The 14,561-nt window shown below is 48.7% G+C and overlaps 1 protein-coding gene across 1 annotated transcript in view; it reads left to right on the top strand.

Moving 5' to 3' along the window:
- The window catches only part of LOC134902336 (mediator of RNA polymerase II transcription subunit 16-like), a 90,094-nt gene that overhangs the window by 43,160 nt on the left and 32,373 nt on the right, over nucleotides 1-14,561 (top strand). The window contains 1 exon segment of the mRNA XM_063914380.1: nucleotides 1,264-1,472. Coding sequence (XP_063770450.1) covers nucleotides 1,264-1,472 — 209 coding nt within the window.

The following is a 14,561-nucleotide window of genomic DNA, read 5'->3' on the forward strand; positions in this document are numbered from 1 at the left end:
TCCTGGCCAATAGGTAGATACACCCCTGCTTCAATGGCTAGTATAAAATGTACAGTATTTAGAATATTTGACTGTGAATACCAATCAGCGCTTTGTGTCACACTGTTGCCAACAATTTTACAGAGACTCATAAAAAATGCATAGAGAAATGCATAGTAAGTAAATGCTATACATTTATACACCCTAGTGACTTTAATAAAAGGGATGGTGTAGAAGAAATTCTTCTCTTGAGCAAATAGACGTCACTTGGTCAGAAAACAGTGGGATTTTATACTCTGCACCCCTTTCACACTGAGCGAAAGCCCAGGGATATTGCCAGGGCAACCCTGGTCTTCTCTTCTGTGTGACAGCGTTTACCCTAGTTCAGATTGCTGGGACCACAGTCCTGGTTGCTACCAGGATTATATCTAGGACCTGCAGTGTGATGGGTCCAACCCGGGTTATTCTCCCGGGGTAACCTTTCAAAGTTGCTAAATGTCTGTGAATCTGGAGGCCCGCCTCAAAGGAGTGTCTACAGTGACATGCTATGTAGACACGGGTTCAGTGTGAAAGAGGTCAACCTGAGAATAACCCGTGACCAAGATGCAGTGTGTAAAAGGGTATAGACGCTAAGTCTTGGGTCAAACCCATATTTAATAACCTGGGGAAAAAGCAGGGTTGACGCTCCACCTTTGGCCTGAAAGTGGTAGTGCTTTAAAATCACTTTGGGGTAGAGCAGATCATGTAGTCTTCAGTTCATTAACGTACGTCTGTATATGCCAACATGGACAGATAAAAAAAAAAACATGTGTAGTACAATATTGATTTATAGTAGAACACAATAGGTTTGAATAAATTGCACTCTTGTAAAATACTGAAAGAACCAGAATGAAATGTGCTATTCAGCGCTCAGAAATGTATTGTTACTGATGGTAGCTGTATAGCCGCTACCTGCTTAGAAACTGAACTGTAATTGTGGTGTTTGGAAAACTCTCCTATACTGTGTATTTCTTTATGAGCCTCTACAAAATAGTTTAGAATAGTGTGAGATACAGCGCTGAGCAGTATTCACGATCAAATATTATTTATAATTCAAAATGTATTTAAAGTGTCACAAAAGATTGTCATTTAGCTGCATTGTGGTGTGCTAATTTGTATGTTGTTCATATATTACAAAATGTATTTAGTATAGTATTAAGACGAGTAGGATTGATTTGTCCGAAGTGGTGGTGTATCATTCAGACGTATGTTCTGTAATTATCAGACCTTGGTCTCATTTTCTAGGTCTTGCTCTGGCATTCCATGATGGTAATGTGCACATTGTACACAGATTATCTCTGCAGACAATGGCTGTGTTATTTGGCTCCTCCATGCGGCCTTCTGAAGAGCCCAGTTTGAAACGTCAACGGTCACCTACCCCATGTGTTCACTTCAAGGCTTTGCAGATGTCCTGGACTTCGCTGGCATTAGTTGGATTGGATACTCAGGGCAAAGTGAGTGGGAAATAAAAGGAAGAAGTTCTCATTGTAACACTACATGTTTGGACTGCCCAGTCATGTGAAAGGGATACATTGGTGTTTTATACTGACTGAGTCAAGTTCTGCACGGGTGTGGTATGGAGTGTCGACCGCACTTAGTTCGACAGTGTCTAGGTTGACCACTATTGGTCGACAGGGTTTCTAGGTCGATATGGTCTAGTTCAACAGGTCAAAAGGTTGACAGGAGTTACAAAAAAAAAAAAAATTGGTGTCGTTTTCTCCGTGTAGTGACCGGGAACTCCAATTAGTGCACCGTGTCCCCTCTCATGGCTCGCTTCGCTCGCCATACTTCGGGCAAGGGGTTCCTATTCCCAATTGTAGTCCGCATGGATCGTTAAGTATGAAAAACATATATTTTTTAAAAAGACAAAAATTGTGAAAATCTCATGTCGACCTTTTGACCTGTCGACCTAGTTACTGTCAACCAATAGTGGTCGACTTGGGCATTTTCGACCTAAGTGTGGTCGACCCAGAGACCGGATACCCCCCTGCACAGTCTTGGGCTTCCCTGACTGGTAACTGTAATAATCTCCCGCTCAGTTGTTCTGGAAGTAGAGAATAATATAATGTAGAGGAATAGCAACACAGATGTAGCTCCAGTCTCAGTGCTCTAAGCAATGCAGTATTTCGAAAACCATTGTGATGCTGATTGGGTATTCAGAAAATATTAAGTTACAAGTACCAAAGTCTCTTCAGCCCCCTTTGAACTCGAACTGTCCACTCCAGTATTGGTGCATGATGAGGAGCAAGATGTTTTCTCGTTTCTCTTAAATACTTGAAACTGGGTTGTCCAGGTGATGCAAATGCATGATGCAAGGTGCATGATAGCAGATGCAGCAATAAAAAGGTATATATTGAAAATGTAGTGTAAGATAGAAAATGCGTTACAAAGTGATTGGCTGGGCATTTTACCACATAGCTAACTATACCTTGGTGTTATCTGCTGCTGAGTAAAAGGTCCTGGACACTGAGGGAGATACTCGGTTAACACACACTTCACTAGTGCTGACTCTGTTGTTGGTCTAAAAATACCTTTCTCTGACGTCCTAGTGGATGCTGGGAACTCCGTAAGGACCATGGGGAATAGCGGCTCCGCAGGAGACTGGGCACAAAAGAAAAGCTTTAGGACTACCTGGTGTGCACTGGCTCCTCCCCCTATGACCCTCCTCCAAGCCTCAGTTAGATTTTTGTGCCCGACCGAGCTGGGTGCAATCTAGGGGGCTCTCCTGAGCTTCTTAGGAAAAGTTAGTTTTAGGGTTTTTATTTTCAGTGAGACCTGCTGGCAACAGGCTCACTGCATCGAGGGACTAAGGGGAGAAGAAGCGAACCTGCCTGCTTGCAGCCAGCTTGGGCTTCTTAGGCTACTGGACACCATTCGCTCCAGAGGGACCGAACACAGGCCCAGCCTCGGAGTCCTGTCCCAGAGCCGCGCCGCCGGCCCCCTTACAGAGCCAGAAGCAAGAAGAGGTCCGGAAAATCGGCGGCAGAAGACATCAGTCTTCACCAAGGTAGCGCACAGCACTGCAGCTGTGCGCCATTGCTCCTCATGCACACCACACGCTCCGGTCACTGATGGGTGCAGGGCGCTGGGGGGGGGGGGCGCCCTGAGCAGCAATATAAACACCTTGGCTGGCTAAAATACATCACATATAACCCCCAGGGCTATATGGATGTATATTAACCCCTGCCAGATTCCAGAAAAAAGCGGGAGAAAAGTCCACTGAGAAGGGGGCGGAGTCTATCTCCTCAGCACACTGGCGCCATTTTCCCTCACAGCTCCGCTGGAAGGACGTCTCCCTGACTCTCCCCTGCAGTCCTGCACTACAGAAAAGGGTAAAACAAGAGAGGGGGGGGGGGGGGGGGGGGCACTAATTAGGCGCAGTATAATAATAAAAACAGCAGCTATAAGGGGAAAAACACTCTGTATAGTGTTATCCCAATATATATATATAGCGCTGTCTCCCCAAAGGGCTAGTGGGGTCCTGTCCTCTATCAGAGCATTCCCTGTGTGTGTGCTGTGTGTCGGTACGACTGTGTCGACATGTATGAGGAGGAAAATGATGTGGAGGCGGAGCAATTGCCTGTAATGGAGATGTTACCCCCTAGGGAGTCGACACCTGAGTGGATGGGCTTATGGAAGGAATTACGAGAAAGTGTCAGCTCTTTACAAAAGACGGTTGATGACATGAGACAGCCGGCTACTCGGCTTGTGCCTGTCCAGGCGTCTCAAAGACCATCAGGGGCTCTAAAACGCCCGCTACCTCAGATGGCAGATACTGACGCCGACACGGATACCGACTCCAGTGTCGACGATGAAGAGACGAATGTGACTTCCAGTAGGGCCACACGTTACATGATTGAGGCAATGAAAAATGTTTTACACATTTCTGATAGTACAAGTACCACTAAAAAGGGTATTATGTTTGGTGAGAAAAAACTACCTGTAGTTTTTCCTGCATCTGAGGAATTAAATGGAGTGTGTGATGAAGCGTGGGTTTCTCCCGATAAAAAACGAATTCCTAAAAGGTTATTATCATACCCCTTCCCGCCAGAGGATAGGGCACGTTGGGAAACACCCCCTAGGGTGGATAAAGCGCTCACACGCTTGTCTAAACAGGTTGCACTGCCGTCTCCTGATACGGCCGCCCTTAAGGAACCTGCTGACAGAAAGCAGGAGAATATCCTAAAATGTATATACACTCACACGGGTGTTATACTGCGACCAGCAATCGCCTCAGCCTGGATGTGCAGTGCTGGGGTGGCTTGGTCAGATTCCCTGACTGAAAATATTGATACCCTGGATAGGGACAGTATATTACTGACTATAGAGCATTTCTCTAACGTCCTAGTGGATGCTGGGGACTCCGTCAGGACCATGGGGATAGCGGGCTCCGCAGGAGACAGGGCACATCTAAAAAAGCTTTTAGGTCACATGGTGTGTACTGGCTCCTCCCCCTATGACCCTCCTCCAAGCCTCAGTTAGGTTTTTGTGCCCGTCCGAGAAGGGTGCAATCTAGGTGGCTCTCTTAAAGAGCTGTTTAGAAAAGTTTTTTTTTAGGTTTCATTCAGTGATTCCTGCTGGCAACAGGATCACTGCAACGAGGGACTTAGGGGAGAGATCTCCAACTCACCTGCGTGCAGGATGGATTGGGATCTTAGGCTACTGGACACTGAGCTCCAGAGGGAGTCGGAACACAGGTCAGCCTGGGGTTCGTCCCGGAGCCGCGCCGCCGATCCCCCTTACAGACGCTGAAGAAGACGGCAGAACGGAGGTCCGGAAACAGGCGGCAGAAGACTTCACAGTCTTCATGAAGGTAGCGCACAGCACTGCAGCTGTGCGCCATTGTTGTCACACGGCTCACTGACCTAGTCACGGAGGGTGCAGGGCGCTGCTGGGGGCGCCCTGGGCAGCAATATAAGTACCTTATTGGCAAAATAAATACATCACATATAGCCATTAAGGCTATATGTATGTATTTTAACCCAGGCCAGTTCTTAAAAACCGGGAGAAAAAACCCGCCGAAAAAGGGGCGGAGCTTATTCTCCTCAGCACACAGCGCCATTTTCCCTCACAGAAAGGCTGAGGGGAAGGCTCCCATGCTCTCCCCTGCACTGCACTACAGAAACAGGGTTAAAACAGAGAGGGGGGGCACTGATTTGGCGATATAAATATATATTAAATGCTATAAGGGAGGAACACTTTTATAAAGGTTGTCCCTGTATAATTATGGCATTTTGGTGTGTGCTGGCAAACTCTCCCTCTGTCTCCCCAAAGGGCTAGTGGGTCCTGTCCTCTATCAGAGCATTCCCTGTGTGTGTGCTGTATGTCGGTACGTGTGTGTCGACATGTATGAGGAAAATGTTGGTGAGGAGGCGGAGCAAATTGCCTGTAATGGTGATGTCACTCTCTAGGGAGTCGACACCGGAATGGATGGCTTACTTGTGGAAGTACGTGATCATGTCAACACGCTGCGAGCCGGTTGACGACATGAGACGACCGGCAAACAAATTAGTACCTGTCCAGGCGTCTCAGACACCGCCAGGGGCGGGTGAAAACGCCCATTTACCTCAGGGACACTGACTCCAGTGTCGACGGTGAAGAAACAAACGTATTTTCCTTTAGGGCCACACGTTACATGTTAAGGGCATGAAGGAGGTGTTACATATTTCTGATACTACAAGTACCACAAATAAGGGTATTTTGTAGGGTGTGAATAAACTACTTGTAGTTTTGCCTGAATCAGATAAATTAAATGAAGTGTGTGATGATACGTGGGGTTCCTCAGATAGAAAGTTATGGGCGGTATACCCTTTCCCGCCAGAAGTAAGGGCGAGTTGGGAAACACACCTTAGGGTGGATAAGGCGCTCACACGCTTATAAAAACAAGTGGCGTTACCGTCTCCAGATACGGCCGCCCTCAAGGAGCCAGCTGATAGGAAGCTGAAAAATAGCCTAAGAAGTATATACACACATACTGGTGTTATACTACGACCAGCAATCGCCTCAGACTGGATGTGCAGCGCTGAGGGGGCTTGGTCGGATTTCCTGACTGAAAATTTTGATACCCTTGACAGGGACAAGATTTTATTGTCTATAGAGCATTTTAAGGATGCATTTCTATATATGCGTGATGCGCAGAGGGATATTTGCATTCTGGCATCAAGAGTAAATGTGATGTCCATATCTGCCAGACGAAGACACGACAGTGGTCAGGTGAGGCAGATTCCAGACGGCACATGGAAGTATTGCCGTATAAAGGGGCGGTCCATCGGACCTGGTGGCCATGGCGACAGCTGAAAAATCCACCTTTTGTTCCCCGAGTCACATCTCAGCAGAAAAGGACACAGTCTTTTCAGTCTCAGTCCTTTCGTCCCCATACGGGCAGGCGGGCAAAGGCCAGTCATATCTGCCCAGGGGTAGAGGAAAGGGAAGAAGACTGCAGCAAGCAGCCCATTCCCAGGAACAGAAGCCCTTCACAGCTTCTGCCAAGTCCGCAGCATGACGCTGGGGCAGTACAAGTGGACTCAGGTGCGGTAGGGGGTCATCTCAAGAGTTTCAGCACGCAGTGGGCTCACTCGCAAGGGGACTCCTGGATCCTACATGTAGTATCCCAGGTGTACATTGGAAATTCGAGACGTCTCCTCCTCACAAGTTCCGGAAGTCTGTTTTACCAACGTCTACCTCCGACAGGGAGGCAGTATTGGAAACAATTCACAGGCTATATTCCCAGCAGGTGATAATCAAAGTACCCCTCCTACAACAAGGGAGGGGGTATTATTCCACACTATATTGTGGTACTGAAGCCAAACGGCTCGGTGAGATCTGGAATATTTGAACACTTACATACAAGCGTTCAAATCAAGATGGAGTCACTCAGAGCAGTGATAGCGAACCAGGAAGAAGGGGACGAGATGGTGTCACTGGATATCAGGGACATTTACCTACATGTCCAAATTTGCCCTTCTCACCAAGGGTACTTCAGGTTCGTGGTACAGAACTGTCACTATCAGTTCAGACGCTGCCGTTTGGATTGTCCACGGCGCCCCGGGTCTTTACCAAGGTAATGGCCGAAATGATGATTCTTCTTAAAAGAAACTTGGACGCTTTCCTGATAAGGGCAAGGTCCAGAGAACAGTTGGAGGTCGGAGTAGCACTATCTTTAATAGTTCTACGACAGCACGAGTGGATTCTAAATATTCCAAAATCGTAGCTTTTCCGAGGACACGTCTACTGTTCCTAGGGATGATTCTGGACACAGTCCAGAAAAAGGTGTTTCTCCCAGAGGAGAAAGCCAGGGAGTTATCCGAGCTAATCGGGATCCTCCTAAAACCAGGAAAAGTGTCAGTGCATCATTGCACAAGAGTCCTGGTAAAAATGGTGGCTTATTACGAAGCAATTCCATTCGGCAGATTTCACGCAAGTACTCTTCAGTGGGATCTGCTGGACAAATGGTCCGGATCGCATCTTCAGATGCATCAGCGGATAACCCTATATCCAAGGACAAGGGTGTCTCTCCTGTGGTGATTACAGAGTGCTCATCTTCTAGAGGGCCACAGATTCAGCATTCAGGATTGGATGCTGGTAACCACGGAGGCCAGCCTGAGAGGCTGGGGAGCAGTCACACAGGGAAAAAATTTCCAGGAAAGTGTGATCAAGTCTGGAGAATTCTCTCCACATAGAGGGAGCTAAGAGCGAAATTATAAGGCTCTAAACTTAGCAAGACCTCTGCTTCAAGGTCAGCCGGTATTGATCCAGTGGGATAACATCACGGCAGTCGCCCACGTAAACAGAAAGGGCGACACAAGAAGCTGGAGGGCAGTGAAAACACTGCAAGGATTTTTCGCTAGGCGGAAAATCATGTGATAGCACTGTCAGCAGTGTTCTCTCCGGGAGTGGACGACTGGGAAGCAGACTTCCTCAGCAGGCATGACCTCCACCTGGGAGAGTGGGAACTTCATAGGGAAGTTTTTCCGCATGATTGTGAGCCATTGGCAAAGACCAAAGGTGGAAATGATGGCGTCCCGCCCGAACAAAAAACGGGACAGGTATTGCGCCAGGTCATGAGACCTTCAGGCGATAGCTGTGGATGTCCTGGTAACACCGTGGGTGTAACAGTCGGTGTATGTGTTCCCTCCTCTGCTTCTCATAACCAAGGTATTGAGAATTATAAGACATAGAGGAGTATGAACTATACTCGTGACTCCGGATTGGCCAAGAGGGACTTGGTACCCGGAACTTCAAGAGATGCTCACAGAGGACTAAGGGCCTGGGGAGCTAAGAAGGGACTTGCTTCAGCAGGTACCATGTCTATTCCAAGACTTACCGCGGCTGCGTTTGACGGCATGGCGGTTGAATGCCGGATCCTGAAGGAAAAAGGCATTCCATAAGAGGTCATACCTACCCTGGTCAAAGCCAGGAAGGAGGTGATCGCACAACGTCATCACCACATGTGGTGAAAATATGTTGCGTGGGTGAGGCCAGGAAGGCCCCACGAAGAAAATTCAACTAGGTCGATTTCTACACTTCCTGAAAACAGGAGTGTTTTGAGCCTAAAATTGGGGTTCTTTAAGGTTTTAAGTTTCGGCCCTGTAGAATTTCTTCCGAAAAGAATTGACTTCAGTTCCTGAAGTCCAGATTGTCAAGGGAGTATTGCATATACACCCCTTTTTGTGCCTCTAGTGGCACCGTGGGATCTCAACATAGTGTTGGGATTCCTTAAAATCATATTGGTTTGAACCGCTCAAATCTGTGGATTTGAAATATACCACATAGAAAGTGAACATGCTGTTGACCAGTATCTCACATGGACAGTGACCATGCTGTTGGTCCTGGCCTCGGCCAGGCGTTTGTCAGAATGGGCGGCTTTGTCTTGCAAAAGCCCATATTTAATTTTCCATTCGGACAGGGCAGAACTGGGACTCGTCTCCAGTTTTCTTCCTAAGGGGGTGTCAGGTTTTTCACCTGAAACAACCTATTATGGTGCCTGCGGCTTCTAGGGACTTGGAGGACTCCAAGTTACTAGATGTTGTCAGGACCCTAAAAATATATATATATATATATATATATATATAGTTTAGGACGGCTGGAGTCAGAAAGTCTGCTTGCTGTTTATATTGTATGGCACCCAACAAGATGGGTGCTCCTGCGGCTAAACAGACGATTGCACGTTGGATCTGTAGCACAATCCAACTTGCACATTCTGTGGCAGGCGTGCCACAGCCTAAATCTGTAAAGGCCCACTCCACTAGGAAAGTGGGCGCATCTTGGGCGGCTGCCCAAGGGGTCTCGGCATTACAACTTTGCCGAGCAGCTACGTGGTCAGGGGAGAACACGTTTGTAAAATTTTACAAATTTGATACTCTGGCTAAGGAGGACCTGGAGTTCTCTCATTCGGTGCTGCAGAGTCATCCGCACTCTCCCGCCCGTTTGGGAGCTTTGGTATAATCCCCATGGTCCTGACGGAGTCCCCAGCATCCACTAGGACGTTAGAGAAAATAAGAATTTACTTACCGATAATTCTATTTCTCGTAGTCCGTAGTGGATGCTGGGCGCCCATCCCAAGTGCGGTTTGTCTGCAATGCTTGTACATAGTTATTGTTACAAAAATCGGGTTATTCTTGTTGTGAGCCATCTTTTCAGAGGCTACTTCGTTTTGTTATCATACTGTTAACTGGGTTCAGATCACAAGTGGTACGGTGTGATTGGTGTGGCTGGTATGAGTCTTACCCGGGATTCAAGATCCTTCCTTATTGTGTACGCTCGTCCGGGCACAGTACCTAACTGAGGCTTGGAGGAGGGTCATAGGGGGAGGAGCCAGTACACACCATGTGACCTAAAAGCTTTTTTAGATGTGCCCTGTCTCCTGCGGAGCCCGCTATCCCCATGGTCCTGACGGAGTCCCCAGCATCCACTACGGACTACGAGAAATAGAATTATCGGTAAGTAAATTCTTATTTTAAAAGATGCATTTTTATATATGTGTGATGCACAGAGGGATATTTGCCGACTGGCATCAAGAGTAAGTGCGCTGTCCATATCTGCCAGAAGAGGGTTATGGACGCGGCAGTGGTCAGGTGATGCTGATTCCAAAAGGCATATGGAAGTATTGCCTTATAAAGGGGAGGAGTTATTTGGGGTAGGTCTATCAGACCTGGTGTCCACGGCAACTGCTGGGAAATCCACATTTTTACCCCAGGTAGCCTCTCAACATAAGAAGACGCCGTATTATCAGGCGCAGTCCTTTCGGCCCCATAAGGGCAAGCGGGCAAAAGGCTCCTCATTTCTGCCCCGTGGCAGAGGGAGAGGAAAGAGGCTGCAGCAAACAGCCAGTTCCCAGGAATAGAAGCCCTCTCCCGCTTCTGCCAAGTCCTCAGCATGACGCTGGGGCTCTACAAGCGGACTCAGGCACGGTGGGGGCCCGTCTCAAGAATTTCAGCGCGCAGTGGGCTCACTCACAAGTGGACCCCTGGATCCTTCAGGTGGTATCTCAGGGGTACAAATTGGAATTCGAGGCGTCTCCCCCTCGCCGTTTTCTAAAGTCTGCCTTACCGACGTCTCCCTCCGACAGGGAGGCGGTATTGGAAGCCATTCACGAGCTGTATTCTCAGCAGGTGATAATCAAGGTACCCCTCCTGCAACAGGGAAAGGGGTATTATTCCACGCTGTTTGTGGTACCGAAGCCGGATGGCTCGGTGAGACCTATTTTAAATCTAAAATCTTTGAACACTTACATACAGAGGTTCAAATTCAAGATGGAGTCACTCAGAGCAGTAATCGCGAACCTGGAAGAAGGGGATTATATGGTGTCTCTGGACATCAAGGATGCTTACCTCCATGTCCCAATTTACCCTTCTCACCAAGGGTATCTCAGGTTTGTGGTACAGAACTGCCACTATCAGTTTCAGACGCTGCCGTTTGGATTGTCCACGGCACCCCGGGTCTTTACCAAAGTAATGGCCGAAATGATGATACTCCTTCGAAGGAAAGGAGTTTTAATTATCCCTTACTTGGACGATCTCCTGATAAGGGCAAGATCCAGGGAACAGTTGGTAGTCGGAGTAGCACTATCTCAAGTAGTGCTGCGGCAGCACGGTTGGATTCTCAATATCCCAAAATCGCAGCTGATCCCGACGACACGTCTTCTATTCCTAGGGATGATCCTGGACACAGTCCAGAAAAAGGTGTTTCTCCCGGAAGAGAAAGCCAGGGAGTTATCCGAGCTAGTCCGAAACCTCCTAAAACCAGGCCAAGTATCAGTGCATCAATGCACAAGGGTCCTGGGAAAAATGGTGGCTTCCTACGAAGCAATCCCATTCGGCAGATTCCACGCAAGAATATTCCAGTGGGACCTGCTGGACAAATGGTCCAGATCGCATCTTCAGATGCATCAGCGGATAACCCTGTCCCCAAGGACAAGGGTGTCTCTCCTGTGGTGGTTGCAGAGTGCTCATCTTCTAGAGGGCCGCAGATTCGGCATTCAGGACTGGGTCCTGGTGACCACAGATGCCAGCCTGCGAGGCTGGGGAGCAGTCACACAGGGAAGAAATTTCCAGGGCTTGTGGTCAAGCCTGGAGACATCACTTCACATAAATATCCTGGAGTTAATGGCCATTTACAATGCTCTAAGCCAAGCAAGACCTCTGCTTCAAGGTCAGCCGGTGCTGATCCAGTCGGACAACATCACGGCAGTCGCCCACGTAAACAGACAGGGCGGCACAAGAAGCAGGAGGGCAATGGCAGAAGCTGCAAGGATTCTTCGCTGGGCGGAAAATCATGTGATAGCACTGTCAGCAGGCACGACCTCCACCCGGGAGAGTGGGGACTTCACCCAGAAGTCTTCCACATGATTGTAAACCATTGGGAAAAACCAAAGGTGGACATGATGGCGTCCCGCCTCAAAAAAAAACTGGACAGGTATTGCGCCAGGTCAAGGGACCCTCAAGCAATAGCTGTGGACGCTCTGGTAACACCGTGGGTGTACCAGTCAGTATATGTGTTCCCTCCTCTGCCTCTCATACCCAAGGTACTGAGAATTATACGGCGGGGAGGAGTAAGAACTATTCTCGTGGCTCCGGATTGGCCAAGAAGGACTTGACACCCGGAACTTCAAGAAATGCTCACAGAGGACCCGTGGCCTCTACCTCTGAGAAGGGACCTGCTCCAACAGGGACCCTGTCGGTTCCAAGACTTACCGCGGCTGCGTTTGACGGCATGGCGGTTGAACGCCGGATCCTAAAGGAAAAAGGCATGCCAGACGAAGTCATCCCTACCTTGATAAAAGCTAGAAAGGATGTAACCGCAAAGCATTATCACCGCATCTGGCGAAAATGTTGCGTGGTGCGAGGCCAAAAAGGCCCCGACGGAGGAATTTCAACTGGGTCGATTCCTGCATTTCCTGCAAACAGGAGTGTCTATGGGCCTAAAATTAGGATCCATTAAGGTCCAGATTTCGGCCCTGTCGATTTTCTTTCAGAGAGAACTGGCTTCAGTGCCTGAAGTCCAGACGTTTGTTAAGGGAGTGCTACATATACAGCCTCCTTTTGTGCCTCCAGTGGCACCCTGGGATCTGAATGTTGTTTTGGCTTTCCTAAAATCACATTGGTTGAACCACTCAACACTGTGGACTTAAAATATCTCACATGGAAAGTGGTCATGCTGTTGGCCCTGGCTTCAGCCAGGCGTGTGTCAGAATTGGCGGCTTTATCCTGTAAAAGCCCTTACCTGATTTTTCATACGGACAGGGTAGAATTGAGGACTCGTCCTCAATTTCTCCCTAAGGTGGTTTCAGCGTTTCACCTGAACCAGCCTATTGTGGTGCCTGCGGCTACTAGGGACTTGGAGGACTCCAAGTTGCTGGACGTTGTCAGGGCCCTGAAAATATATGTTTCCAGGACGGCTGGAGTCAGAAAATCTGACTCGCTATTTATCCTGTACGCACCCAACAAGCTGGGTGCTCCTGCTTCTAAGCAGACTATTGCTCGCTGGATTTGTAGTACAATTCAGCTTGCACATTCTGTGGCAGGCCTGCCACAGCCAAAATCTGTAAAAGCCCACTCCACAAGGAAGGTGGGCTCATCTTGGGCGGCTGCCCGAGGGGTCTCGGCTTTACAACTTTGCCGAGCTGCTACTTGGTCAGGGTCAAATACTTTTGTGAAATTTTACAAATTTGACACTCTGGCTGAGGAGGACCTGGAGTTTTCTCACTCGGTGCTGCAGAGTCATCCGCACTCTCCCGCCCGTTTGGGAGCTTTGGTATAATCCCCATGGTCCTTACGGAGTTCCCAGCATCCACTAGGACGTCAGAGAAAATAAGAATTTACTTACCGATAATTCTATTTCTCGTAGTCCGTAGTGGATGCTGGGCGCCCATCCCAAGTGCGGATTATCTGCAATACTTGTACATAGTTATTGTTAACAAATCTGGTTATTGTTGTTGTGAGCCATCTATCCAGAGGCTCCTCTGTTATCATGCTGTTAACTGGGTTCAGATCACAAGTTGTACGGTGTGATTGGTGTGGCTGGTATGAGTCTTACCCGGGATTCATAAATCCTTCCTTATTGTGTACGCTCGTCCGGGCACAGTATCCTAACTGAGGCTTGGAGGAGGGTCATAGGGGGAGGAGCCAGTGCACACCAGGTAGTCCTAAAGCTTTTCTTTTGTGCCCAGTCTCCTGCGGAGCCGCTATTCCCCATGGTCCTTACGGAGTTCCCAGCATCCACTACGGACTACGAGATATAGAATTATCGGTAAGTAAATTCTTATTTCTCTGACGTCCTAAGTGGATGCTGGGGACTCCGTCAGGACCATGGGGAATAGCGGCTCCGCAGGAGACAGGGCACAAAAGTAAAAGCTTTAGGATCAGGTGGTGTGCACTGGCTCCTCCCCCTATGACCCTCCTCCAAGCCTCAGTTAGGTTTTTGTGCCCGGCCGAGAAGGGTGCAATCTAGGTGGCTCTCCTAAAGAGCTGCTTAGAGTAAAAGTTTTGTTAGGTTTTTTATTTTCAGTGAGTCCTGCTGGCAACAGGCTCACTGCAACGAGGGACTTAGGGGAGAAGAAGTGAACTCACCTGCGTGCAGGATGGATTGGCTTCTTAGGCTACTGGACACTAGCTCCAGAGGGACGATCACAGGTACAGCCTGGATGGGTCACCGGAGCCGCGCCGCCGACCCCCTTGCAGATGCTGAAGAGAGAAGAGGTCCAGAAATCGGCGGCTGAAGACTTCTCAGTCTTCATGAGGTAGCGCACAGCACTGCAGCTGTGCGCCATTGCTCTCAGCACACTTCACACCAACGGTCACTGAGGGTGCAGGGCGCTTGGGGGGGCGCCCTGGGCAGCAATGAAAGTACCTATGCTGGCTAAAAATACATCACATATAGCCCCTGGGGCTATATGGATGTATTTAACCCCTGCCAGGTTGTCAGAAAAACGGGAGAAGAAGCCCGCCGAAAAGGGGGCGGGGCCTATTCTCCTCAGCACACAGCGCCATTTTCCTACACAGCTCCGCTGCTAGGAAGGCTCCCAGGCTCTCCCCTGCACTGCACTA

The sequence above is a fragment of the Pseudophryne corroboree genome, chromosome 1 (genome assembly GCF_028390025.1).
Source record: "Pseudophryne corroboree isolate aPseCor3 chromosome 1, aPseCor3.hap2, whole genome shotgun sequence".
NCBI classification, from domain to species: domain Eukaryota; kingdom Metazoa; phylum Chordata; class Amphibia; order Anura; family Myobatrachidae; genus Pseudophryne; species Pseudophryne corroboree.